Raw genomic sequence first — 17,662 nt, 5'->3', positions numbered from 1 at the left:
GTGGCCTGTGGATGTGTGCGTGCACATGGCTATTAATGTAACTTTGGAGACGCCTCTTTGCACACTGCACTGAGTGTGTGTGTGTGTGTGTGTGTGTGTGTGTGTGTGTGTGTGTGTGTGTGTGTGTGTGTGTGTGTGTGTGAGTGAGTGTGCTTCTGCATAACTGTGTGTGAGGGCATTCATCTGAGGGAAAACACAAACATCTAAGTGCCCCCGCATTTGTTTACCCCCTTGAACTTTCCGTAATCGTGTATCTATGCGCGCGCGTGCACGAATATGAAGGATTTGCCGCCGCCACACTCGTCCCTGTACAAATGAATGGACACAATAAAGCAACGGGATCAAACGAACAGATTGATCTGTGTCTGTGAACACAGAATCAGACACAGGAGACACAAAGACAAAGAGGTGAGATGAAACGGGGGAAAGCTTGTTTTTCAGGAAGCAGGGTTCACTGATAGGAGCTGCGCCGCAGACTGTCGACAAATTATTCTTTCTTTAACAATGTGGCCCTCTCTGTACATGTTCTCTACCGTGTAGTGTAATACAGCAGCTGTGTTACATGCTGGTGCTCAACCTAAAATGCATAACGAGTGAAAGGGTACAATGCACAAAAACCTAAATATGACAATTTGTTGACCTATTCTCAAATTGCAAAGCACAGGAAATCAAACACTGAAGCCACACTGGTTGCTTGGAATAGCTATGGCAGTTGCTGACTTTCACAAGTTGCACACGTTCTTACTTTCTCACTTTCATTTACTGAACATTGACATGACTTTATTAGTTGGATAAGATAATGTCCCAGAGGTGTTCTACTGGATTTAGGTCAAGCGAGCGTAGAGGCCAGTCATCCTCCAGGAACTGCCAACATACTCTGCCGCACGAGGCTGGGCACTGCTGTGTACCAGGAGGAACCCAGGACCCACTGCACCAGGAATTTATCACGATACCTAATGGGAGTCGAGGTGTCATTGCCTAACCTGTAGAGGCCTGTGTGTCCCTCCGTGGATATGCCTCCAAGACCATCACTGACCTACCACCAAAACCGGCCATGCTGAACAATGTTACAGGCAGCGTAACCCTCTCCACGGCTTCTCCAGACTCCAGGGTGAACATGCTCCAGTGGTAGATTCTGGTATTCTATGGCAAATGCCAATCGGGCACCAGTGTGACCAGTGTGGTTTTGAGTGTCATTTCGACGGGCTCTGGCAGTGTTCATCCTGTTCCTTCCCGTTGCACAAAGGAGCAGATACTGATCCTGCTGATGAGTTAAGGACCTTCTACGGCCCTGTCCAGCTCTGCTAGGTATTTGCCTGTCTACTGGTGTCTCCTCCATGCATCTGAGACTGTGCTGGGAAACAAAGAAAACCTTCTGGCAATGGGACTTCCTAGAGAAGCACAGAAAAATGAATAACACGGAAGACAAATTGGTCATTCAAATTTTTATTTAGCACGTCAGACATACAAACAACAAAATACTACTTCACATACTACATGACACAAAGTAATCTTGAACAGTTGCAGCGCAAGAAACATAGATTTCAGGGCTCTGGGGAAACTAAAAAAAGCACTAGTGCTGGTATTAAGAACAGGAAGTCTGTTTGCACCCACAGCTCAACTGGTTGAATATAAACTGCTTTAGGTTTACCTCTAACTCTAATCTACCAACAGTCAATGTTGATATTATCAGCTGAAGTCAGTAAAACCTGTGCATTATTTCCTTACAAATCTCAAAAGCCAATTATAACCTATTTTAAAAATGCTAATTATAACAAGCACAGTCTGAAAGTTCAAGCTCTGAGTTATGGTGCAACATCAGCACTTGGTGTTGTTGGACTGATATTTGCCTCCAGGCCTTGTGTTAAATTCAGGGTCTTGTGGGAAAAATGACTTAATACCAAGCAACAACTTGTAAGTGTGTACTTGTTGAAACTCAAACAAGCTGTCAACACCCTTTATTGAAGTTTTCTGTTGATGGTGGTTGCTTTTGACTTGTTTTGTTTCACTACTCAGACATGCACCCAGTGAGTAACGCGATTCATCTTTAAGATTTAAGAAGGTTTTTTTTTAGCTGTTCCTCTCTCAGCATGCTGCCGCTGTGTACTTTTTGCACTTTTTTAGCAAATAAAATAGTGACTTAAGGGTAGGCTCAAAAAAGGCCTTTCTGGTTAAAAGCTTTTAAACGGGCGCTCATAACTGTGATCTTTTGCACCCATGCACACGTCTGGTAGTGTACTGAAAGCTGTTCTACTTGTGTGTGAAGGAAAGGTAATGAGCAGGAATTCAATTGGTTACAATCTCCAACCTTATCACAAAACAACACTAAAATCTACGCTCTGTGCCCGTATTCAGGAAATATTCAGATTTGCTCCCTGCAGTCTCATACCAGGGCAAAATTTTTGGAACTTTCTGGCTGTTGCTCCTATTGTAGCAATCAGACTGAAGACTCGAGTGTACGATTGTGTTGGCTTTTACTGCCATTTTAATAATGCATCAGTACAGACGCTCAGAGATTCACAGATTATACCCAACCGGTTGGCCCTTCCCTGAGCCTCGTTCTGTGGAAGGTTTCTGTCACCAGGTGCTTGCTCACATTGGCATCAACTGATTGTTGACGTTTTCACTCTCTTATTGTAGGTTCTTTACCTTACAATATAAACTGCTCTTAGCCTGACTGTTGTTGCGTTTTAGCTACAATATAAAATGTAATCGAATTGAATTTTCTTCTGGTTTTAACCAGAAGTTCTCCTCCTATAGTTCCACCTACATATAAGTGCTATATATCACACTTTTCAACTGACCACTTTTGTTTTTTACATCTAAGGACTTTCTTCCTTATTAGGATTAACACACACACACACACACACACACACACACACACTGACGAACCAACCTATGGAGGACCACAAGAGCCACGCGCATCGAAATAAAAATTTCTGTGCTTTAATAATGAATTGTAGAATAAATTCTGCAATTGTAAATTCATTTTTGAATTCCAATTTAATAAACTGCATTTCAAAATCCTTTTTCCAATTGCATTTCAAAATCCTTTTTCCAATTGCACTTTAATAAACTGCATTTTAAAATCCTTTTTTCAGTTGCACTTTAATAAACTGCAGTTCAAAATCCTTTTTCCACTTGCAATTTAATAAACTGCAGTTCTAAATCCTTTTTCCACCTGCAATTTAATAAACTGCAGTTCTAAATCCTTTTTCCACTTGCAATTTAATAAACTGCAGTTCAAAATCCTTTTTCCACCTGCAATTTAATAAACTGCAGTTCAAAATCCTTTTTCCACTTGCACTTTAATAAACTGCAGTTCAAAATCCTTTTTCCACCTGCAATTTAATAAACTGCAGTTCAAAATCCTTTTTCCACTTGCAATTTAATAAACTGCAGTTCAAAATCCCTTTTCCACCTGCAATTTAATAAACTGCAGTTCAAAATCCATTTCCCTTTCCTGTTCGCTCCGGGATTAGCTGCTGGATTAGCTGCTGGATTAGCTGCTGGATTAGCTCTTCGATTAACAACTTGCTGGAGGCTATTCAAATTAGCCACACCGTGGGATGTAAGGAGCTCTCTGATTGGTTGGTCAGACACAGGCTGTCTGCCAGCCTGGATTTTTCTAGCTCATAGCTTCGCCCTGCTAAGAAGCGTGTGTGCTTGTACAAAGGCCGTTCAGCCTCGGGATTTACACTCGGCTCGACACGGATATGTGAAGAATGAAGGGACCCTGCAGCGAAACGGAGAGCGCAACCTCTGACTGAGTGCCTGTCTACACAGTCTGACCACCTGTTGAAGGTAAGGTGCTAACATGGCTAACGCTAGCATCACCGCACGTAGCCCCGTTATTTTAAGGACATCTTAGTTTATGAAAGTTTTACGTCGCAGCTGTACGAGCTAGCTACGTGTTTTGTAAGCTGCTGTGCTCTTTACAAATAAAGCTGGAAGCAGCTCAGACTGTTAGAACCAGCACTGAGCCCTGTTACATTTATACAGTGTTAGAGCAATGGCTGCAACCTACAGCCTTTAAACTAGCGATTAAAATGCTGACAGTAAACTCGTCAGTCCAGATGTTACCACATTACTTTGTGATACTTAAAACAACTGAGACAGGCTGATTAAAATAACAGCTGTCAGTTCTCTCATTCCTTATATCAAGACTGGAGATCACACTACTGATTTCAGTTCATTTAATATGTGAGTGCACAGATTCATTCTCAACTGGACATAAATGATGATCAAAGGTTGTATATATGATGAATTCATCAAATCCCAGCCTCTAACACAGTGCGCTGAATCTTAGCTTTGAATGTCCAGTATATTCTAATCAGTGCAATGTAAGCATTCACTGAACCTACAGTATCTACACCTGTGTGGCAAATGTGTGGTAAAGATACAGATAATGAAATTTAATTATTAATACAATATACATCATGAAAAATGAAAGCTGAAATTGATTCAGTTTAGTACTTTTCTCTCTATGCTCTGTGATTATAAAGGCCTTAAATTCTGTGATATATACTGTAAATGATTTTCACAGAGGTCTTAAAGTACTTAAATCACTGCTGATAGTCTGGTTGTTTATATTTTCACATGTTTTTGTGTCTGTAGGGCTGTTTGATGACGATTTGGACTCCTCTGGGAGATGAGGACACACCCACATCTGTTCCATACTGCAGCTATGGATGGTGTTACAGCTCCGAGTCAGCTTTAGGCCATCAGACGCACACACTGGAAAAGCAGCACCTGGACTTCATGCAGGAGAGACGGCCTCAGTGATGATGGACTCTGCATCCTCTACCTCACCTCCTAATCTCTTTCTTCTTTAACACATAATTAAAATCACTCCAAAAGAGTGTAAACTTACTGAGGAAGTCTCTAACTTGTACACATTTGTACTTTTACTTGTTTTATGAGTTATTTTTAAGAAGAGTAAAGTTATTCACATAAAGTTTTTATTCTTCTGTATTTATTCTTTTGTATCATGTACCACAGTCATACTGAACTTTACAGACCTGGTGAATTGGAGAAAAAACACACACACACACACACACACACACACACACATATACATATATATATATATATATATATATATATATATATATATATATATATATATATATCAGCTTCAGCAGTATTTCGATTTATCTTATGAATTCCAGTCTAATGTCAATTCACTGAGTTCAGTTTTGGTCTTAAACTCCAGAGAATACCACCTGGTTCAACAATCTTTTTATCTGATTATTGGCAAAATGTTTTCTTCTGAGAGATGCTCCTGAGGCTGAAATTGAGCCCAGAGAAACAACAACAAAGTTTAGTTCCTCTGGATTTTCCATGGAAAATTGTTTTATCACTCATCCAGGTGACTTCTCCAGTGTCACGGATGAGTGATGAATGTATCTCCCACTGGAAACCATTGTGTCCAGTTAAAGTCATTCGGTTTTTTTAAGGAGAGTTGTTAGATGCTGTGCTCGTGAGGACAATGGGTTTTAACTTGCTGCACAACACAAAGCTGCTATACTGGATCAACGATCAAAACACTTAATTGAGCAGAATTAAGTCAAAATGTAATATCCTCATATGATGACACATCACACACGACCCAGCATTGTTCTAAGAATGCAAACTTTCTTATTGGAAGTTTCCACAGCTGCCAAAAAGGGACAGATTTCTGTCTGGTCTTAATGAGTGGTCGTTGCTCTCTCGTTTTCTCTGGAATTGCTGCACGGAGGATGTAACACCCATGATAAGCGCTGAGGTGTGTGTCCTTGTCAGAAATCAGCCATCCTCAGCTTCCAGGTTAGGAAAAGTGGAACCAGAAGATATTCAAATGCATCTCTTCACAGCTGCTGATGAATTCTACAAAAAACAAAGTTTGTTAAAAACATTTGCAGGTGAATCACCACTGATTTATCAGTGCCATCCATTTACTCAAAAATTACTGACAAGTGGATAACTAGAATATATAGTTTATAATTTCAAAAATGTCCTGTACAAAATCAGGGCTCGCAAAATTTCAAAATCCCTGGTAGCCCTTCGGGCAGGGACTCTTCAGTTTTTGGTAGCCCAAAATAAATTTAAGTAGCCCGAATAAATAAGGGAGCAATTTTTTTTATGTTTTGTTTCCTGTTTTGTTTCCGTAACGGAAAAAAAACATTAATCAAAAAATTGTTGAAACACAAATTACAATATTGTATAAAAATTACAATCATCAACTCAAATACTTGGTTGTAATTGAACAGAAATTTCTATGAACTTGTAAGAACTGTACAACAGGAATCAGTCTGTGTCAGATCCTGAATTTGAAATTTCCACTGGAGTCACGGGTAAGAGGCAAGTGGAACCAAGATCTAGGCCATTTGCTTTTTGAAGTTTGCAAAGACTGCTAAATTTTGCCAGTGGTAGTTCACTCTTTGCAACATAGTAGGCTGTTCTTAACAGATTTTTCAGGTTGATTTTTAGTATGTTATTTGCAGACTGAGCAATAATCAATTTCTTGCATTTCTCATGGGCTCTAATGGGGGCCTTTCTTAAAATTACTGGTCCCAGTAACAAAGGCACTTGTCGACTCAGAAATCGAGGGAAACCAACAACACACCCGGCAGAACATTATGTTATTTACACGGGTGCACATAAGTGGTCCGCATGTGCGCATTCGCTGTCAAAATAAAAGACGCGCACCAGATAAGAAGTTGCAACGCGCGTTTGCGTCCATATAAAAGGCAGTGTTTTTGTCTGCTAGAGTGGGATTTTCACGGCACATTCTGCACCAAATCTCTGTTCATCATTTGTTTAAAGCCAGCTCACCTCCTGCAACCACTTTTCCTAGAATACGCGCTTCTTTTGTGGTTCGGACTCCATCTGACATTTCTTTGGAGGTGGAGGAACACCAAAGTAATTGCTTAAAGGAGCTTCTTCGACATCTTTAAGAGTTCTAAACAAATGTCTGTCCTCCTCCAGAAAATCTTATGGACGCAAACACGCGTTGCAACTTCTTATCTTGTGCGCGTATTTTATTTTGACAGCGAATGCGCACCTGCGGACCACTTATGTGCACCCCTGGTTATTTAGCTTGTCATATTCCAGCCACAGAAATTATTTGTCCATGAAACCATAAAGCTGCACTTTCTTTTTGCCTTATAGTCTGATTTGTCATAACTTTTCCGTTTTGTGGTAAGCTTTTCTTTGGCTGTCACTTCTTCACCCTGACCGGTCTTATTTGGCTCAGCAGAACTAAAATATATATCCTGCTGCCTTTACACACGCACTCACATAACGCTCAGCGATTCTCTGCGCGATCAACCTCTCACATGTTTAAGCTTCCTGCGGGAGATTTCACTTGTCATGTTTGATAGCAAACTAACGATTGATAAGACGATGTCAGAGGAATTGGTGCGCAAATTATCGTCACTCACCAATCAGTACTGTCGCTCTCTATACGCAGTTCGCGCGATTGCAAAGTGAAAGCAAAAAACAAGCGCAAATTCAAATGCGATTTCAATATGTCACATATAGGGCTGCTCGATTATGGCAAAAATGATAATCACGATTATTTTCACTGAAATTGAGATCTCGATTATTTGATGATATTTATTTAACAATAACAATGTATTGAATAATGGCTTTAAAGATTGTCAAAAATAGTATAAAATAGTGTGCAAATACTGATAACAGTGCAAATGTTTGCAATATAAAAAATAAAATGTAAACATCTATGTTTAGTGAACTTTGCCATGTCGCTCTGTGGTGCAGCTACAACACCAAAGTTTACACACTATGTCTACTTGATCCACGTCTGACTCCGCGAACCCATAATGTTTCCACACCACTGAAGGGTTTTTTTTTTAACCTCTTTTCAACCAACGGCAGTCACTCTCCTCTCCAAATAACTTCTGCTTAGCTTTCCGAGCTTCGCTCTGTTAGCTCCTCTTAATTGTTGTGAGGCGTGTTCGAAACGCAGAGAGGTGCGCTCGATTTGCCACACGGAGCAGCGCGAGAGTAAAGCACGAGGGAGGTGCTAATAATCGGCTCAGTCATTTTTAATGATCGTTGAAAGCCCAGATCGTAATTTAGATTAAAATTCGATTAATTGAGCAGCCCTAGTCACATATTGACAGTGGTTCACCGATGCCAATGACATATTTACCCAGCTACATTTCCGAAAGAATGCAAAAGCATTGACATATATTTTTCCTTCCTATGATAGCCCGACGGGCAGGGCAGGGATAGATTCTGGTAGCCCGACTGGAAAAATCGCTAGCCCCGGGACGTCGGGCTAGCGATTTTGCGAGCCCTGAAAATGAACTATATATGACAAATGTGGTGCTTGTGGAATTTTTAACAAGGACCCTACAAAACTTTACTCATGCTGCCAAACTTTTGACAGCTAGGTGTGCAGTTCCTGCTTTAAATGCATCCACTTTTAAGATTAAGGAATCTAAGTGATAAGAGGCCAGAAATGTTTGAACTCACTTATGAACCTACATCACTGAGGCCATCTCTCCTGCATGAAGTCCAGGTGCTGGTTTTCCAGTGCGTGCGTCTGATGGCCCAAAGCTGACTCGGAGCTGTAACACCATCCATGGCTGCAGTATGGAACAGATGTGGGTGTGTCCTCATCTCCCAGAGGAGTCCAAATCGTCATCAAACAGCCCTACAGACACAAAAACGTGAAAATATAAACAACCAGACTATCAGCAGTGATTTAAGTACTTTAAGACCTCTGTGAAAATCATTTACAGTATATATCACAGAATTTAAGGCCTTTATAATCACAGAGCATAGAGAGAAAAGTACTAAACTGAATCAATTTCAGCTTTCATTTTTCATGATGTATATTGTATTAATAATTAAATTTCATTATCTGTATCTTTACCACACATTTACCACACAGGTGTAGATACTATAGGTTCAGTGAATGCTTACATTGCACTGATTAGAATATACTGGACATTCAAAGCTAAGATTCAGCACACTGTGTTAGAGGCTGGGATTTGATGAATTCATCATATATACAACCTTTGATCATCATTTATGTCCAGTTGAGAATGAATCTGTGCACTCACATATTAAATGAACTGAAATCAGTAGTGCGATCTCCAGTCTTGATATAAGGAATGAGAGAACTGACAGCTGTTATTTTAATCAGCCTGTCTCAGTTGTTTTAAGTATCACAAAGTAATGTGGTAACATCTGGACTGACGAGTTTACTGTCAGCATTTTAATCGCTAGTTTAAAGGCTGTAGGTTGCAGCCATTGCTCTAACACTGTATAAATGTAACAGGGCTCAGTGCTGGTTCTAACAGTCTGAGCTGCTTCCAGCTTTATTTGTGAAGAGCACAGCAGCTTACAAAACACGTAGCTAGCTCGTACAGCTGCGACGTAAAACTTTCATAAACTAAGATGTCCTTAAAATAACGGGGCTACGTGCGGTGATGCTAGCGTTAGCCATGTTAGCACCTTACCTTCAACAGGTGGTCAGACTGTGTAGACAGGCACTCAGTCAGAGGTTGCGCTCTCCGTTTCGCTGCAGGGTCCCTTCATTCTTCACATATCCGTGTCGAGCCGAGTGTAAATCCCGAGGCTGAACGGCCTTTGTACAAGCACACACGCTTCTTAGCAGGGCGAAGCTATGAGCTAGAAAAATCCAGGCTGGCAGACAGCCTGTGTCTGACCAACCAATCAGAGAGCTCCTTACATCCCACGGTGTGGCTAATTTGAATAGCCTCCAGCAAGTTGTTAATCGAAGAGCTAATCCAGCAGCTAATCCAGCAGCTAATCCAGCAGCTAATCCCGGAGCGAACAGGAAAGGGAAATGGATTTTGAACTGCAGTTTATTAAATTGCAGGTGGAAAAGGGATTTTGAACTGCAGTTTATTAAATTGCAAGTGGAAAAAGGATTTTGAACTGCAGTTTATTAAATTGCAGGTGGAAAAAGGATTTTGAACTGCAGTTTATTAAAGTGCAAGTGGAAAAAGGATTTTGAACTGCAGTTTATTAAATTGCAGGTGGAAAAAGGATTTTGAACTGCAGTTTATTAAATTGCAAGTGGAAAAAGGATTTAGAACTGCAGTTTATTAAATTGCAGGTGGAAAAAGGATTTTGAACTGCAGTTTATTAAATTGCAAGTGGAAAAAGGATTTTGAACTGCAGTTTATTAAAGTGCAACTGAAAAAAGGATTTTAAAATGCAGTTTATTAAAGTGCAATTGGAAAAAGGATTTTGAAATGCAATTGGAAAAAGGATTTTGAAATGCAGTTTATTAAATTGGAATTCAAAAATGAATTTACAATTGCAGAATTTATTCTACAATTCATTATTAAAGCACAGAAATTTTTATTTCGATGCGCGTGGCTCTTGTGGTCCTCCATACCAACCTGTGGTTCTGTATCTACTCTGGCATAAGATTAGAGGAGCCAGGGATTGAACCACCAAACTTCCACCTGGTATTTGACCTGGTCCATCTTCTAAGGCAAAACCGATCCCTACACATGCCCTCAGTACAGCATCTCCATACTAGTCTAAACAAGAAACAAGTGTGGCCAAGGTTATTATAGACTCCATTCAAAGTCTGCCAATAGATCTCTCCAAGTTCTGCACACTGGAGGAGGTGAATTCTTGTCTTTCCCATAGTTTGACATGAAAGCAGTGTAACAATACCAGCAGTGAGCATATTTCGAAGTAACCGATTGACTTTGCTGCTTAAGGGCTCTAGACAAACTGGTGCCACGATTCAGCACGTGGATCTGTTATTCAACTGGTGATGCTAATCTCTGTCTCCTTTTCTCTGTGTATCCTTGCTAGTGTTGTGTAATCGCTGCTTAAACAGTCATGGTGTGTAGTGATTAGTGACAGCCCACCAGGACGGGCCTTAATGACACACACTGTGTTTACATTACATTGCATTACCTCCTGGTTCAGCCGGGGGATTATGTTTCTGCTGGGACGATGACTCTATTTATACCCACACACACACACACACACTCACAGAGACACATACACTAGAGATACACTAGATACACTAGAGAATAGTGTATCTAGAGAAAGAATAAACGTAAAAACCCATTTTGGGCCTTCAACACCTTCTATCCTGTATGTCATGTCCGTGCTACGGATTTGTGTGTGTGTGTGACACCACGTTTTGAGCTGTGTAAACTGTTTATTGCATGGAGATGAAAGGCCTCATGAAGCTTGTCTGGGTTGCTGCACAGGCCACAGACACACACAACATCGTTCTGCCTCTTTTCTTCCCGCCAATAATTACTGATACCCGCTATAGAAGTCTGATTTACATAAAGCGTCACATTTGGATGTGCCGCGCCTTTTATCTTTGGCTCGCAAGCTCTTTCCCTTGTCTGTCTGCTTGTTCTCATTGCCTGTTTTCCCCTCTGCACTCAGATGCTTACAGACACACACACACACCATTTGATTGATCGAAATGTGAGCGGCAGTCCATTTCTCTGATGAGCTTTGAGCAGACGTTGCATGTCAGCACTCCAATCGGTGTGCTTGCCCCAGTGGAAGATAAAGACACTGTACATACATGCATTTATGATATATATGGTGTAATGCGTGTGTGAGAGACAGAAACTATGACCAATTTGTCATATTTTATTTGCATTTAGTCTTCGGCATATTGCCTTTTACTCATGTGATACAGCAGATGTTTATTCTGTAGTCATACAGTCAACTTCTGATCATTTTCAGGTTATCCTGAGCCGCTTTCTCTGTAATAACACATTAATTACTCCCTTGTTTGTCTTTCTGTCTCTTCAGCCTGAGGAGCTGACCAACGCCTTGGAGATCAGCAACATCGTATTCACCAGCCTGTTTTCTTTGGAGATGCTGCTGAAGGTTTTGGTGTACGGGCCCTTTGGCTACATCAAAAACCCCTACAATATCTTTGACGGCATAATCGTGGTCATCAGGTGAGGACTCGCTCTCTGGCAACAGGAATGCCCTCAAATAAAGCACGTATCCTTTTCTGCACTCGGTTTCTATATTTAAAAGGATGCCACTGGGAACACAAACCCTGCTCAGTGCAGTGAAAACGAATTCAACTCCCACATGAATTCTTCTATTTTTGTGCAGATCTCATACGGTGTCAGATCTTCAAACAAAATGTAATAAAATACAAAACGCAACCTGACCGAATGAAATGCACAGCCTTCAAATAATGTTCGTTGAAGCAAAACAAAAGAAAGGAAAAAGAGTCCCTGACATCATTGTGGTGGAATTTTGCAGCCATATCACAAACTTTGCTTTGTTTGCTCCTGACATTGACCTGGCCATTCAAAAAACTGCATTTTTATCACCTATGCTGTGTTTAGAAATTGCATGCTTTGGATCAGTGATTTGGTATTTAACGCGATTCTGAAACCTGTTCTTCAGGATTTCCTGTTAGAGACCAGAGTTCGTGTTTGTCTCTGTCAAAAGATCTCTGCCTAGATCAAGACCCAGTTGACCTTTTGGGTCTATCTTTTTGTTTTCTTTACCTGTGTTTGGTAACTTTTGTCTACATTGTCCTAAAAGAGGGTTTCAAGGTCATCTGGGTGCATTGCGACAAAATTTAGATGAAAGGTAAAGTTCTTCTTCCTTTACCTGACCACTCTGCAACTGAGTGGGCACAAATGGCTGCCCTTCCCGCAGCCTGATATTTTCAGAGGTCTCTTCCTGTTAAAAGGGAGTTCTTCTTTCCCACTGGTGCCAACTGCTGTCCATAGGGGGGAGTGCGATAATGAGAATTAGAATTTTCTCTCAAATATTTTAAGGCACTTACCTGTCAATAAAAAAGCACCATTGTTGTGAATTGGTCCTACATGAATTGAATAGAAAAAAAGGTCTTTTCAGTGTTTTCCTTTTACCATCGCAGTTGCTGTGGTGTGTGCGCCAGTGTAAGAACTAAACAGGAGGTTTCTTATTTAGTTTCGACATGTTGGAGAAGGGAACGTAATCAGCGATGTGATCCAGTTGCTAGTCTGGAGAGACGAGGTTGTTTTGGCTTTATTATTGTTTCCCAATCTCTCAATTTCGGCCCTGTCTTCATATCGAAACATTCATTCTGAATTCCTTTATCCCTGGGAGAAAGAAATCAGAAAGTTTATTTTAGAAAAGGTTTGTTTTCAGTCACGTAAAAGTGCATTTATTTATTTATTTATTTTTAAAAAAGCTGAAATGGAGAGAAAACACTTTTTTAAAAAAAAAAAAGAAAAAGAGAAAAAGAGAATACTAGTGTGCTTGTAGTTCTGGCTATTTTGATGGTTCTGAAAAATAATGAATTGTTTGAACGGGATTGGTTGTCATCAGGCCTCGGTGTGTCTAGTCCAGCTGCAGGTTATCAATGTAGTGTGGTAGTTCTTTGGATATATTAATCCAGATTTCTTTTTCTTTTCTTTTTTTGTTTTTTTTACACAAACCCACTTTGTATTGGGTAACCTTAGTCCTCCAGCACGCAATTATCACTTAATACTTTTATATATAAAACTGTGCATCACAGCATTAAATTAAATTAAATATAAAACAATTTCTTATGTATCAAAAACTAAAGACATTAGTAGAAAATCTAACACATTTTAAAGCACTGTCTGTGAAGATTTTTTATATTTATCAGTAATACCATATTTAGGACTTAGGAAAATAAGCCAAATGGGAGTTCTTCCTTTCCACTGTCACAAAGTGCTTGTTTATGCAGGTTTGTTTGATTGTTGGGGTTATCTCTGTATTGTTGTAGGGTTTTTACCTTACAATATAAAGCACCTTGAGGTGACTGTTGTTGTGATATGGTGCTTTATAAATAAAATTAAACTGAATTTAATTGAAATTAATTTTATGTACAACACTAAACTGGAGCTAGGCAAAGGTACAGAATAGTGTCTGGTAATCTCATAGTGGTGCATCAGATTTTTCCTTCACCTGGAGGTGGAGACCAAAACTGAGCTAAAAGGAGACGGAGCTTGTGTTTAAGTACATTTTCACTCATAAATTTCAGATCAGTTCAGGAGGATAAAGCTAAGATATTTTCTACAGTTATGTTGTGTTGTGTTGTGTTGTGTTGTGTTGTGTTGTGTTATGTTATGTTATGTGTTTGTTTACAGGTTTCTCTGCTGATCCAAAGTGGCCAGAAGAATAAATACTTTCATTCATTGATTAAAACAAAAAATCATTTTTAAAGCATTAAAAAAGCAGCACATTTTCACCATTTCATAACTTACTGAAAATGTTATTCTTTGTAGAAAATGATTGTGCAGTGCTAGACCATAATTTGTGTCAGTGTGGTCAGGACCACATCTGGGAACCCGCAGTGTTTAGAGAAAGTGAAAAATTGGGTTTTTGCTCGCCTGACGTGAAGACAGTTCACTGGAATTTGGACCTTACGTGAATTATAAATGTGTTTTTGTCTTTTCTCCGGACAGCGTGTGGGAGATCGTGGGACAGCAGGGTGGGGGTTTGTCGGTGCTGAGGACTTTCCGGCTGATGCGCGTCCTCAAACTGGTCCGCTTCATGCCAGCCTTGCAGAGACAGCTGGTGGTGCTCATGAAGACCATGGACAATGTGGCCACTTTCTGCATGCTCCTCATGCTCTTCATCTTCATCTTCAGGTATTCTTAGGGGGAGAGTGAGTGAGTCAGGCTGAAAAAATATTTATGTTTCAGTCTTCCACTTGTTTAAACAGTAGGGGAGGTAGGCACCACTCTATTTCTCAATTCTAATGGAAGAATAACATCAAAAGGGGAAGAAAAGTGTTTCAATCACTGACCGTGGAACTGAAAAGAACAAAGGCGATGAATGAAGGTAAACTGGTAAATCAGTACACGATAACTTCTGTGTGAGAAGCAAGTAGTGTTGAGAGCGACAGGAACAGTGAGATGATTTAATCGGGGTGAAAAGACTAAAGTGGTTCCCTCTTTCAATCAGCATTCCATCTTTCTGGCTGGTTAGACTTTGTGGCTGAGCCCAAAAAACCCACTCAATTGTTAAATAAGACACTAAATGCTTCTCTGTGTATTTCAGACCCCCACCTTTATTTAAGAGGGAGTGTTACGACTAAAGGAGCATGTCTCTGTGTGTATCCGAAGAATTTGCTGCTTCATTTCAACAGCTTATTGAGATTTGTGCCCTCACATACACGCGTGCACACAGACGTTTCAGTACACAGGCGCGCACACACAAACACGCAAAGTTCCAAGGGCCTTGTATATGCATAGATAAACAGCTCTTGATTTGAGTGAAGGCTTGCCAAGTTGACGCAGCGGAGGCCTGTTCATTGATCCCTCAGCTCCAGTTGAGCTTCAGTGTCTGTTCCTGAATAAAAGGCAGACTGCGGTGCTGACTCACTGCTGCTTCATAATAATAACACCCCCGCTTAGTTGTTACATGTAGCTTAGCTTTCTTTGTCTTTATCCCCTCTGCCTTTCATAGTTTTGCCTTTGCTTCGCTGTGCCAGTCTACCCATATTTAACTGTGTCACTGTATATGCGCTACTATACTATTTACTCTTTACCACAGTTCTTCGTGTGGCTGGAGATAGAGCTTTATATGGGTATATGTTTGGAGTTTCTCATTCCACATGTTGTCATGCTACAGCCTTTTTCCAAAATTGATTACATTTATTTTGTTCAACTTAAAATTCTACACACAATATCAGATAATGACAAAATAAAAAGAGATTGCTTGAAATTCTTGCGGATTTATTAAAAATAAAAACAAAAATATAACATGTGCATAAGCATTCACATCCCTTGCATGATGCTGCCACCATCATGCTTTGCTACAGGGATGGTATTAAGCAGATTATGAGTGGTGCCTGGTTTCCTCCAAGCAGACATTTTTCACATCGCCATTATGGGGCATTGTGTGTAGAATTTTAAGGCGGAAAATGAATTTAATCCATTTGGAATATAACATGATAGCATATGGAAAAAGTGAAGTGCTGTGAATAGTTTCTGCTCTGTAGTAGAAACATTTATTTACTTTATTTTTTTTCCCTTCAAAAAGGGAGTTGACAAAAACTATGACTGCTTTTGCAAACGTTGCTTCCCCCATGTCTCACCATTAAATGAATTATTTACATTTTCTTAACATGAGAATAATCCAGGGAAAAACTGTCCATGATCAAAAAGATAATCCTAGATAATGGATATCCCAAATCTATTCTGTATGCGATGATTGGTAATCAAACGGTTAACGTAAAAAGTGGAGGCAGGAGCAACCAGCTAGCCTGGCTCTGAATACATTTAGATATGTTAAAAGAAAATCATGAAAGGATTTTAACAGCTGTGCTGGAAAGCTGAAAGTGGAAGAGGAATAATAATTAGAGGTTCTGACTGAGGCAAAAAGTGTTAATTGTGGAGCACTGCTCTACTGTGAAGTGATGGGGTGCTATGCTAAACTAAGCTAATCCCCAGTTAAAGGTGCATACACACCGGTGTAGCTATCGTCTTATGCTTGTAAATGTCTCTTAAACTACTCCTTAAAGTTCCAAAGTAGAGGAAATCAGTCAGCATGTGAGTAATCTTCTGAAAAAATAAATAAATACATGAGGTGTCATTGTTGTGGGTTGTGTCACTCTCCATGGTGCTGAATCCAGTGAAAGCACTTCCATTACCATTGTTGGTCAAGAGATAGGGTAATAAAGTGAATGCTACCCAATCAGGGGCAGGACTCAGTATGTAATATCACCTCTGCAACTGTCTCAGGTCAGTATATAGTTTTATTTAAGCTTTTGTATGACTGTAGCTCTGTTTATCCTCCGCTTTTTTCTTCTTTTTTTCACAGGCAGCAATAATAATGGGTAAACATGTCTTTTCAGCAAATAATTTCTGTTTATTTGTGTGGTATCTAAGGGTTTGCTGTGATGTAAACATTTATCCCTCCTTTTCCTGTTTGTTTTTTCCTGTCCCCTCCTCCCTCCCTCCCTCCCTCCTGGGTCAGCATCCTGGGGATGCATCTGTTTGGTTGTAAGTTTGGGTCAGAGAGAGACGGAGACACTCTACCAGACAGGAAGAACTTTGACTCTCTCCTCTGGGCCATAGTGACTGTCTTCCAGGTGAGCTTGTCTTCTCTTCCCCCTCTTCCCCAGTGCTGTTTAGTGGTGTTCCAGGCTTGTTTGTTCCTCACTGCTTGTTCACAGTCACCGTCTTGAAACAATAAAAAATAAGCAGCATGAAGAAATTACAGCATGCATGTTCATCAGCTGCCTCTTTAATCTAACTGTACCTGTCAGAGTGGTCCCTCGAGCAACTAACCCCCAGTAAGATCTCCTTGAATCTTGGTGATGACTGAACATGCCCCTGTTCAGAGCCTGAAAGACCTCTTCCTCCTCCTGAATAAATAAAATCTATCAACCTCTTCCCCTATGGCCCTCTTAGACCTTTTCTGTCTTCTTCATTTTCTTCCAGTCATCTAATTTCCCATTTCTGGCTATCTTCTATAGGTTATGTAGGGTTTTGCTTTGCATTATGTCACCTTAGATTCATGAATTAACCGTAACTGTGGGGGTCCAGCATATATCACTCTCAATATAGTAACCATTTATTATTCACCTGACTGGCTCTAAGATGTCAGCATGTTTCTCTGTACAGACCGTTGTACTGATGTGTCCGTTCCCATGGAGAGCTCAAGTGTATCTTCACCGCTTCAATCTGTTGAACAGAGT

At 40.2% G+C, this 17,662-nt stretch overlaps 1 protein-coding gene and 1 long non-coding RNA gene across 6 annotated transcripts in view; one reads left to right on the top strand and one right to left on the bottom strand.

Moving 5' to 3' along the window:
- Positions 1-17,662, top strand: part of cacna1g (calcium channel, voltage-dependent, T type, alpha 1G subunit) — a 218,841-nt gene that overhangs the window by 90,894 nt on the left and 110,285 nt on the right. For all 5 annotated transcript variants that reach the window (XM_063481624.1, XM_063481626.1, XM_063481623.1 and 2 more), the window contains exons 9-11: positions 11,785-11,936; positions 14,421-14,606; positions 16,939-17,053. In XM_063481624.1, the coding sequence (XP_063337694.1) occupies positions 11,785-11,936; positions 14,421-14,606; positions 16,939-17,053 (453 nt within the window). The remainder of the gene's footprint in view (positions 1-11,784; positions 11,937-14,420; positions 14,607-16,938; positions 17,054-17,662) is intronic.
- Positions 5,125-9,635, bottom strand: LOC134633271 (uncharacterized). The gene is made up of 3 exons (XR_010094696.1): positions 9,474-9,635; positions 8,482-8,662; positions 5,125-5,868 (listed from the first exon to the last, which is right to left on the bottom strand). It is a non-coding gene; the product is annotated as an uncharacterized LOC134633271 (long non-coding RNA).

The sequence above is a fragment of the Pelmatolapia mariae genome, linkage group LG8 (genome assembly GCF_036321145.2).
Source record: "Pelmatolapia mariae isolate MD_Pm_ZW linkage group LG8, Pm_UMD_F_2, whole genome shotgun sequence".
Classification (NCBI taxonomy): Eukaryota; Metazoa; Chordata; class Actinopteri; order Cichliformes; family Cichlidae; genus Pelmatolapia; species Pelmatolapia mariae.
The sequence above is the reverse complement of the archived record's forward strand: the minus strand, read 5'-3'. Positions and strand labels throughout refer to the sequence as shown.